This window comes from Varroa destructor, unplaced genomic scaffold, assembly GCF_002443255.2.
Source record: "Varroa destructor unplaced genomic scaffold, Vdes_3.0 BEIS01000003.1, whole genome shotgun sequence".
Classification (NCBI taxonomy): Eukaryota; Metazoa; Arthropoda; class Arachnida; order Mesostigmata; family Varroidae; genus Varroa; species Varroa destructor.
The window spans coordinates 52,620,438-52,631,459 of NW_019211456.1; the positions used below are offsets into that span (position 1 = coordinate 52,620,438).

General features: G+C 41.8%; 1 protein-coding gene and 1 long non-coding RNA gene across 10 annotated transcripts in view; one reads left to right on the top strand and one right to left on the bottom strand.

Annotated features, from left to right (window-relative positions):
- LOC147757122 (uncharacterized) overlaps window positions 1–11,022 on the bottom strand; it is a 59,347-nt gene that overhangs the window by 44,800 nt on the left and 3,525 nt on the right. The gene's annotated exons all lie outside the window — the stretch shown is intronic.
- On the top strand, window positions 1,089–6,879 carry LOC111247560 (very long chain fatty acid elongase AAEL008004-like). Of its 3 annotated transcripts, none has more exons than XM_022798638.2 (4): window positions 1,089–1,423; window positions 2,073–2,258; window positions 2,782–2,938; window positions 5,974–6,879. In XM_022798638.2, the coding sequence occupies exons 2-4, from the start codon at window positions 2,094–2,096 to the stop codon at window positions 6,546–6,548; spliced, it is 897 nt and encodes a 298-aa protein (XP_022654373.1). In that variant the 5' UTR covers window positions 1,089–1,423; window positions 2,073–2,093; the 3' UTR covers window positions 6,549–6,879. The 3 variants fall into 3 exon arrangements, with proteins under 3 accessions (XP_022654373.1, XP_022654374.1, XP_022654371.1); XM_022798639.2 differs by having other exon boundaries at window positions 1,089–1,248; XM_022798636.2 differs by having other exon boundaries at window positions 1,091–1,666.

Genomic DNA, 11,022 nt, shown 5'->3' on the forward strand with positions numbered 1-11,022 from the left:
TCTGTCCCTACGCCTTTATTAGTTCTAGAAACATTACAATGTCACTTATGCAAGAAATTGATGTAACTAATTTACTTTTGACGATAGAACTCTTAGAGATGTTTTAGATGGTGATTATTTAGCAGCGCTGCTGACAGCAGCGAAACCATTATGCAGTGTAGGCAAACGGCTTGTTAGACAGGTAAACGATCAGTCGATTGCGGCCGATTTCGTTTAAAAATCCTAGAAACCTATCTAGAAATCCTAAAAAGAAGTTATCCTAAAATTTACATCTCGTATCCATGCGCAAGTTTCATCCTCCATCCAGTTTATCTATAATAATAGTTTTTTTTTGAAGCCGACAAGGGAGGACGATCAAAAGATATCATGTCTTTGAATATAGAGCGTATTAAATTGATTTACTAGTAAACACTAGTTCGACCAACGACGTAATCGACCGGTCTAGCGTGGCGAGTTTGGATTACTTCAATATGATTATCAGCTTTAGAAGGACACGCGTACAAGTTTCTTCACCTCATCTACGACGACACAAAACGAGCCGTTTCAGTATATTTAGTTATTCTTACGTTGTCCTTCCGGAACCTCCGAAGACCGCTCTTGCCCTGCTCTCATTTGGATCAGCACCGTTTGCCACGCAGTCATCTGACTTGTGGACGCTACAAATGACAGCAGCGCCGAGAATAGTTCGCCTTCTGCAACTAATCCCCTTAACACCGTTACTGTTTTACTACAACTGCTAGTGCTCGTTCAGCGGTTAAATATTCTTGTGAGTGGCCAATACTTTCATTGTTAGTAGTGAGCGAATAATCGGGACCAGTCGATTTAGCCGATGGAGAAGTTTATCTATAGACAAAAACTCACGTCGCGCTAGCCGAAGCAACATCCCCAGCCGCTGCCAGCGCTAGCTGCGGCCGGAGCCGTGAAGGCTCACGGCGCACTTTCTTCGGCGGCATAGTCCCCCGTTTAATCCTGTGGTTACGTAACAACAATGCTGACGTCGACGGCAGCGGCGTCAGAGGTGATGGGAGAGATAGTAGTGCGCGCAATAGACTGCTCGCACCGCTGCTGCCAAATCGTTCTATAGCGAATACCATCAGACACAACGATAGCGTCCAATAGCTACTGCAGCGGCGGCGACTCGAACAGCCGCCGAATAACGAGGGGGAGTCGAGCACTTAAGGTTGCGTTTGGCGTAACTGAAGTCAGTTTTTGACGGTTCGAATCGCGCGGTCTGTCTTCCCGTGTCAGGTGCGCCCCCTGTCCAGCGGCAGCTATCTTGTGGCAGCTCTAACAATTGCTGCAGTGCTAGTACTAGTACAACTGTCCCTACCGTCATTGTCGGAGTGCTCATAGGCGTGGGAGTAGGAACAGTACTGGAAGTAGCGGTGACAGTGGCGCCAGCAAGTCATCGGTCGTGCTTACTGTTCGTTGCTTCGCTCACATTTGTTTCTGCACCAGTGATTCGCTTCCAGCGAACGTGTAACTGTTTTCCAAAAATCCACATGTTCGCCTAGACTCGCTTGAGTAGAAGTGACACAACTGCGTGCTTAAAAGCCATTTTTATTGTCGCTGGCGTTTTTGAGTTACCACGTTCGCAGGCGTATTTGCGAAGAGCGTCACTTCTATTGGCCGAGTCCTTTAGGGTTAGGCTTATAACAAAGGCAACGTAAATATCAATTTTTTTTTTTTTAATACTTTGAGTGTACATGAATCTTTATATTGCACACCAAATCTGATTGGCCGAAGTACTTAGTGAGACTGCAAGCAATGTTGAGTCATAAGACGACGCTTGTTTCTGCCCGTAGGACCCAGGGTCACCGAGTGTACTTCCAGTACAGGGAGCTGTTTTTTCATAATTCTCCTAACCAAATAGTCTTGTAAATTCGGTCGTAATTAAACGCTTTACTGGCATTTATCATCATTTATCTTCGATGCCTGATCTAATCTGCCCTATCAGATTATGTGACCAGGCGTATAAATAGTACTACCTTTCAGATATACTTTGAAGACTAGACTAGACTAAGCACTACATATAATACACTGGTGATACATTAATTCATTGTTACAAACAGAGGCGATCAATTGGAACAAAGATGTCATACAGCCTGGGAGCGGAATCGCTTGGAGGAGTTAAAAGGTTCTCGTGGACCTCGTGGCTTCCACCTAAAGATCCACGCACGCAGAACTGGACGTTTATTGGCTCTCACAACTTGCCCCTTGTTCTGACAGTCGTGCTCGGATACTGCTATCTAGCGAAGGTAACTTCACGCACGCACGCACGCACGCACGCAAAACAAGCTTCGTCCAAAGTAAAACTCCGGCGACCTTATAGTCACAGCTGAAAGGACTAATTGTATGATATTTTTACAATGTCATTGTCATTTTTCTGAATACGTATCCGAATGATCTGACACATTTTCCATATCTTCACTAGCTTTTCGCAGCATTTAAAGACATTTCTTTTCAAGTGAGTGATGTTATGGCTCCAGAGTAATTGCTTTAGTAACTAATTTCTGTAACTTATGGGTAATGTATCTTCTGAGATATTAGACTCCATCCGATTTCACTATTACGAAGGTTCGCTTTTAGACTCAGTTTTGCTAACTTATCTATGCTTACCAAATCCCTATGATGCAGACACGCCCTGCTAAGCTCAAGCCAAGTAAGTGCCTTGTTCACAAGATACTCTTGAAGTCAGAAATAATAATGAATAATTAAAATGGATGTTTCTAAGTAGGACCCCAAACGAGATCTATTGAATAACCATTTTACCTTATGCAGGTGGCGGGCCCCCGTTTGATGGCAAAGCGCGAGGCGTTCAACGTAAAATCCGTCGTGCAGTTGTATAACGTATTAATGGTGGTGGCCAATCTGTATTTCATGATACAGTTTCTGCGGCACAGCTACCTAGGAGGCGGATACAACATTTTCTGCCAGGGTAGGTTTAAGAATGTTTTAACGACGTCAACAAAAGGCAATATCTATCTTGAGCCCTCGAACTTCTTTTAATTTCGTTCAGACGTAACTATGTTATAAGCGCTATGTCCCTATTTTGCAGAAATCATTAGTCTCTATTCCTTACCCTTTTTCATCAATGGTAATTTCCATGAATGGTATTACTAAGCTAGAACAAAATTACACCTCCTTCCGCACCCGAATCCTAGTTTCAAGGGCCTTTGGACTGCTATAGGGACAAATGTAGCGTAGCCGGCCAACCAAGAGCAAATCTGACCAACCAGATGTACCTTTCATTCAATGTGGGTAGTGTTCCCCGCAAATAATACGTCTATAAGAATCTGTCGAAGACAGTTTCCATGAAAAATAAACGCGATAGATACAAAAAAAATTTACTGTCACTTTTAGATGTAATCTATCATACTGGCCAAGGCAAAACCAAGCTAAATATGTTGATCGACCCATAATTATGGTCGATTAGGGCAATTGATACAGAAGGTTTTCACAATGCCTGGCCAGCTAGCACCCGCTCAGCGTCGATCTATCTACTGAGACGTTTTCGTACCATCGTCACGCTGCCACACTGGTAAATTGTCACGCGGATAGCGACGGAATGATACCGACGCCGGTCAGTGACATTCCCCCAGTCGGTATCGTTTCGTCATCATTTTTGATGTAGACGCCATGTGTGCCCTTGTATCACTCCTGTCGTTACTATTACGACATATATAGATGTTATGTTATATGTACACTGACGACGTTGGAGTGTTCATCTATGCCCAAAAGCTCGAACTCGATCCTGAATGTAGCGACGGTCGTCTGCTCCGCAATTCAATATATTACCATCATGCATTAGGAAGCACATCTGACCGTGCATAATTCAAGGCCAGCTAAACTGTTTTCATCGTAGAACACCTGTGCACACGTCCAGAGCCATATGTTCAATACAACTGTACGTATATACGCTGAGTGTTTTAGTACTCTTGAAGTTTACAAGCGGTCAAGTGGTTGGCAGAACCATTGATTTTACTTAGGCGGCCCGCTGGTACTGCGGTTGGTCGACTACTATAATAAGAGTCGTTGTGTCGGCTTATACTCCATTCAGGTAACGTTACCGCACACGCGAGTGTTTCTTTTAAGCAGATTTGGCTATTCGCTAATTACTGGCTCCGTTGAATACGAAGTAAGCTACAACCAAAATAATCCATCGAAGCTTTTTCTCTAAACAGTTTTATTTGTTCCCAGTCAAGCGAACGTTAGAAACGTGGCTTGAGCTATTCTATAAACTGTACAGTCATAACGTACGTTTGTATTACCATATGCACACACGTCTTTCTTTTTGACGACCGTCGGTAGCACGAGCTAATTATATAGTTAGTTGATAGGTATGAATCGACAAATAAACCAGTTGCTGTTAAAGTGCATGGCCCTATATGGCGGTAGTTGCTGCAGGGGTGGGCTAAGCCTTCCTACCCGAGTGATTGACTCATCCTACTATGATGACATAAACCGCAACATTAATTACTAGTCCCTTGACCTTAATGGCCATCCCCGCATAGGAACGTCAACAACATTGAAAGAATCTCAGTTGCGGCTTGTAGCGTCACTTGATTGATTATAGCGAAAAAGTTGAGAAACAAGTGCTTGTAATAAACATAACGCTACAATGCATCGTTGGAACCGCAGCTGGTTGGACCATTAAACCTTGACGGTCGGTCGTCCGAAACAGTCCTTCTTTTACCACTGATTCAAGGTCGTTCGTGCCGTCGGATAGTATTAGGAGCCGTACGCTCGCCTGCGTAAACAGCGTTTTGACGGTCATCTCAACGTAATGTAACACACCCATCGACAGATACTCCCACACAGACATTGACCGTTATTACTTTCTACAGTTACTTTCTTCGGGGCTTCTACCCTACTGACTATGTGATGAACTATTCGTAGGCAATGCGCCGAAGCCAGGCGCAGTGACGAAAACGTCAGCGTCATAGACACGTACAAGTAGACAATTTTCTCCCACCAGTCTTCAGCGAAAGCGGCGGCATCGTTCATGCGGTCAGAGAGTCGCTTTCAAACAGGGCATGCTACACTATGCGGCACAGAACCGCTGGGCACAATCAGCCGCTAGAGTTAACCAGACGGGGGCAACAGGACGAGCAGCGATCATACACTGTCTATCAAATAGTGAATTATTAAAAAAAGCCGAAACTACAAACGTCAACGCTGAAGTCAGTCGCCGCAGTATCGACAATAACATGCGTTCGCCTGCAGGTTCATACCTGGCGGCCTGCCTCCAAGCTTTTATCCTCAAAGGGGCAATTGTCGTCGTCGTCGTCGTCGTCGTTCGTGACCCTCTGATTGTGATCGATACGTCACAATTGCGCATTCCTCTGTCTACTTTCGTTGACGTTTTTTCGTATTTCTTAGTGTCTTTATTGGGAAGAATCAGCCGATTTGAATAAGAGGCGAGAACAGGTTATTTTTACGCAGCGAAACGAATCATCAGTTTTTCTCGTAGCGATTATGAAATCAACCTGCTTTTGCAATACTGCTTAATAGAAATCTAATCAATGGTGGCTGAGTTCAGTGATCTGAGTAACAACTTAGAAAGGGTATAATTGGCCATAGCAAATAGTACATAGAAAGGGTATAATATAATAATTGGCCATAGCAAACGTGAACTGTCCAATAGTTCAGTCCAATATAGGCGAGGCCTATATACGATGGAAAAGATACAAACGCAAACCCGAAATATTAGAAACACTCCCTTACGCTGGGGAAATTTTGCATTGGGTTTACATGAGGGCGTGCATACGTCCGAGTCCATGTTTCGAACGAAATTTCGGTGTCTCTTAATAAATACGAATAATTTGAAGCTCGTAGAGAGTTTTTTCAGTTTGTACACACAAGTATGAGAGATAGATATGAAATTCACCATGCGCCAATATTGAATGATGATTATGAGACTAATCGTGTGTGTATTATGAATCTTTTGTTGCATTCCATTTGTTGTTTCAGGTATGACGCACTCAACAGACGAAAACTCTATGTGCATCTTATCGTTGTGCTATTGGTATTTCTGGGTGAGGCTAGGAGACTTCCTTGACACGTTCTTCTTTTTGTTACGCAAAAAGTTCTCGCATATTACCACGTTACACTACACGCACCATGCCCTCGTTGTTTGGTCGGGCTGGGTATGGCTGTTGTACGGTGCCGATGGGCAAACCCTGCTGGGCTTGATCGTCAACTCTGGCATTCATGTTGTCATGTACACCTACTACTTCCTGGCTGCCCTCGGGCCACATATGCAGCCATACCTGTGGTGGAAACGGTACATTACAACTGCCCAGATCAGCCAGTTTATTTTTCTTATGATTCATATTTTAATTCCCCTTATTTATGATTGCGGTTATCCTAAGGGAATGATCTATCTGGCTTTTGCACAAGGCGTCATAGGATTGACACTGTTCATTAACTTCTATATTCAGTCATATATCCGAAAACCAAGGCTGTCTCACAAGGCTGAGCACGAAAAGACGGCCATTGCCCAAGAAGAAAAGAGGAGCGAGCGCGCAAAGACCAAAACTACCTAGTGCAGTCACAGTTGCTGGAGAAACTAGTCTTTGGCCGGGGCTGGATCCTGGCCACGTTTGCATTTGTATATCTGTTATTCTGTAAATACGTACTCCATGCGCCTGGTGATTGTGTGTTTAATGTTATGACAGGTTTTTGTATTTTTCATCAAATCAAAAAAATCAAACTACTGTAAAACTAAGCGTGTCATGCATGGCTGTGTCAACAAGTGTTTGTACGACAGTTAAGGATAGCTTAATTTTAAATAAATGTATACCAGCTATATATAGAATGATGGGCATGAATAACTGAACGTATCTGTGTCTGGATAAAATAAACGTTAACTATTGACTGGAAAGATTGTTTTTTTAGCAAGGTCGTGCAGAAGAAAGGATCACAGCGTTGAATTATTGATCAGCAGGGATATCGATCAAGCCAAAAAATATGTTAAAAATATAGATACTTTGTCCTGTGTTTCTTCTTTAGCTGTACATTGAATCATAGCTCTTAAGGTCCAATGATTCGCAAAGTTTTACCTTGCAGGAATCCAACGATTATAGCAGAATATGTATTTCATAATTCGGCAGCCAGTATGCTCATCCAGATGCATATCTGCGAAATCAACTTACAGACGCTTTCGATAAACACTTTATCTTATAAATATTTCTAAATAGTAACTTTCTAGTCACTCAAGTTCTGCAAAGCGTTGCGGTAGTTATTGTGCTTGCATGTATTATGTACGCTTATGGAAATATGAGATTTCCACATAGAAGGTATAAATTGAATGCAGTTTTATATGATCCATATGAAAATAACGGCTTCGGTTATTTTTGTCATCGAAAATGTCCTCGCAAGCCGTATCTGGGCATATGAGTTACAAAAACTTCGGATTTTTTTTTAAAAAGTCTCTATATATGCGTATTCTGTAGCTTACCGCTAGCCATTGCCTTTTGATAGAACATTCTAAATGTATCGATACGACACTCTGTGAATCATATTTTTTCAATTAATAGATAATTATATGAGAAGTCTACGCGAAATGACAATCAACACATGTTTACCTATTATGTGTGGTCTTCACTGCGATTTTTGTGTAATGTTTAGGTTATGAAGTGGCGTCCATACATCTCATACATCGGATGTCAGTGTGTGTTTTAGGGTGGATTAATAGATATCTCTGCGCTAAAGTCCTCCTAAGTATACATTAGCCCTGTAAGTGGGCAAACGACTTTCCCACGATATACTTTCCTCTGATATGCCCATCCTGAGCTGTCTGTCATTGTTACCAACCTTTACAGAAACAGGAAACGTCTGATGCTTAGATATAAAAGAACATGGCGTCCTTCACAGATTCGACGTATCCGAAAGAAATGCTGCGTAGGAAGGCGTTCTTTATGTGGATTTATCATGCGTGTCGAAATGATCTATGACCTTGAACTAATAATTCAGTTTCTTTTGATTGCTGAAGCTGTAAGCGTTTCAGTGCACTACATTGTAAATCTTTAACTACAGCCGATGTTGAAAAGCGTTGCTACAAGCAGCAGGCATGGACACTTCTTCATCCATGTGGTCGATCAATCAAATCGAGCCCAGTACATATGGTTCTTTGATCATGTTTTGCGTAGCGATCAAGATACCTCATAAAATAAAAAATCCTTCACCGGGACCCAACCAATCGAGCGAGTTTTTCGTACCCCTATTGTCTTCTATTTCTCACAGCTCTTAAGGCCTACCTGGAACTGAAATTCGTCAATATACATATAGGTTTTCCCGGTTAGAGCAAACTGTAAGTCACGAGCATAGTTGCCAGTCGAAAAAAAGGTCTCGAGTTGTACAACGGGAAATTTCAGGGGGTATTGAAGTTTTTCCTGTTGAATGATGGTTGAAGCTTGTTAGGGTCTGAAGTTGATTAACGGTTAGATTGTTTTACCCGAACATAAAAATAGGACACAATAAGCGGTAACTAACAGGAGCAGATGCGACCAATATAGTTTAGCTAAGGTAAGGACGTCTACTCAACTACTAATTTGATTATCGCTCGAACTGAAAGAAGTCAACCACTTAAAATGAGCTTAAAATAAAAAAAATATATATATATATTATCGGCCAGTAGTGACAAGTATTGCAGAGAGCAGCAGCGATTCGTCTGACTGTAGGCTCATTTAGGCATGGCAGCTCATCGAGCTGGGCATAATCCTTTCCAGTGAGCTCATCTAAACTATTCTCACTATATAAGATTACTATATGAAATATGTTAAAGAAGATATGTGAAACACAGTATAGTAAATATTGTAATAAATACGATACTTAGAAAAGCAATGTAGTCCACTTAGAGACACAGTAGCGCCATCGCCCGGTGTCCGTCCTTTGTGGAATTTGTGGAAAAAAAGGTGCTTTAAGTATGTAACGAACCTATTCATGAAGGATGGGATTCTTTCGTCTATTATAATGTTGTTCGACTCTCAATTTGTTGCTCCAAACGACTGGCAAATGCTTGTTTTTATACTCAGATTTAATAAGAATCATGGCGCTAGGATAATGACTGTGCCTGCTAAGACTGAGCAGATTCCTACGAGACCAAGTAACGATCAACGCAAATAAGCAGTAATCAAAACGATGGCTTAATTATCGGGGAGAAACAATCGTCTGAATGTTTGCTATTCACTGATTATATTTTCGCTACATCATAATGTATGGGCCTGCTAGCAACAGGTCATGTCGTGTTTGTTCGACTGTGATGGACATTTTCAGCGTGTCCGTCTCTTAGGTACGGAAATGTAGTTAGGTGTAAGCATTCTATCGCGATCTGTTTACTGACTTAACAGGCAGCCTTCTTTTCAGCCTACAGAGCGAGCAAAGTATGATTCGTGTCTGCTGGGATATTTGCCACCGTGGCTGCGGGCTCTGTCGAGTATAGGTCGTAGTGGTAGTAAAACACGATAGTAAAGTATCTGGAGCCATTTGCCTCAGATTGCTACATCTGTTATTAAAGATTCGGCCAATAAGGCTCACAGCCATACACTATCATGTCCCCGACCACAGACCGCAGCATCGAATGCGTAGGAATCTACGTCAGCAAATCTATATTTATATCTATAATAGTCGCTCAGTCACAGATTAGGTCACGTGGAAACCGGTCGTTTTGTATGTAGGTCGTGCAAGGTTACGCTGCCAGTACCGAAACCTCGTGAACTGCCAACTATAAAACTGAACCCTGAAGAGCCATTCATTGAAGACTGCCGCAGCCTCTAAATGAGAATAAGGACGCTAGTACATTCGCGGTGAGTGCATAGGGGTTAGCACACGACTGGGGGGGGGTAATCTTTCCGAACGGCTTATTTTACTAGCAGCGTTTTGTTGACAAATGATTACCGTCATTGGCACTCCGCATGAGAAACTAGTCGTTTGACCAGTAACATTGAATAAGGTTACCTGTCTTGAACGAAGTCTAAATATACCGATAAAGTAAATTGAAAGATGACGAATTTTAATAACGTGGACAGTCAGACCGGACCTGTTGGTAAGTTTTTACAATATGTTTAAGCTCACCACGGATTCTTACGACTATTATACATAGACCGATTTCACGAACTCAAACAAATATTTTATATTGTTATAATGTAACACGAACAGGAACAAATGGATGCAGTTCAGTCGAGAGTAAGTTAGATTGTGACGACGACGAACCTTTTGCCATTCCAAAAATAGATACAAAACTTAATTTCACTGCCCTGCGTAATACCCCCAGTCCCAACGATTATTTTCAACCCAGCTCATCATTTATTACTTCCTTATTTAATTACACCCTGGTGGTAAATCAATTTACATTCGTTCGGAGTATCGTATATGGTAGAAGTCGAACTCAGGCGTTTACATGTGCGAAGTCCTGAATTTAAAAAATTCAGGCTGTGGCACTGTTTTTCCCAGCATTTTCTAGCGTACAGGTTACTCCAATGATATGCCGAATTACAAATGATGATTTTATTGCTGTACGGATATACGAAGGATTGCTTCCAATATCAACGTCAAATAAAAACAGAAAATAACGTTTATGCTGACTGTTCGACATACACATATCATTGTTAAATTATAAAAATCAGTCTGGTAAAGCGACCTAGGTAAAAAAAAAAAAAAGTAACTAAGGAAAAGCACCGACTTACACAAAAGGCTCGACTGTGGGATCTCTAAGATATGATTCGTTTTTTTAGGGCAGTCATGCCCAAACCCGTGGTCAATATTTTTTCAGAAGTTCATTGTTAGGGCTTTTCTCGAAAGGGCTAAAATTGAGTAATAACGTATTCTGAAATTATTACTCTACGAAATAGTGCAACGACGCATAGAGTCTCAGTACAGACGACGAATTTATAACATACGGTCAGTCGTATGGCGAGATTCGTGTATATGACATTGGCAAACGGGTCTGTCGTTTATTGTACAGCAGTTTTGCTCAATATTAAATAAGTTTTTCTAATATTGCATACACTGTTCCGTGTT

What these genes read in the sequence shown, in the direction of transcription:
- LOC111247560 (XM_022798638.2), top strand. Translation starts at nt 2,094, where the DNA reads ATGTCATACAGCCTGGGAGCGGAATCGCTTGGAGGAGTTAAAAGGTTC. An exon ending in GATACTGCTATCTAGCGAAG is followed by an intron (nt 2,259 to 2,781) that starts GTAACTTCACGC and finishes TACCTTATGCAG; the next exon opens with GTGGCGGGCCCCCGTTTGAT. An exon ending in ATACAACATTTTCTGCCAGG is followed by an intron (nt 2,939 to 5,973) that starts GTAGGTTTAAGA and finishes TTGTTGTTTCAG; the next exon opens with GTATGACGCACTCAACAGAC.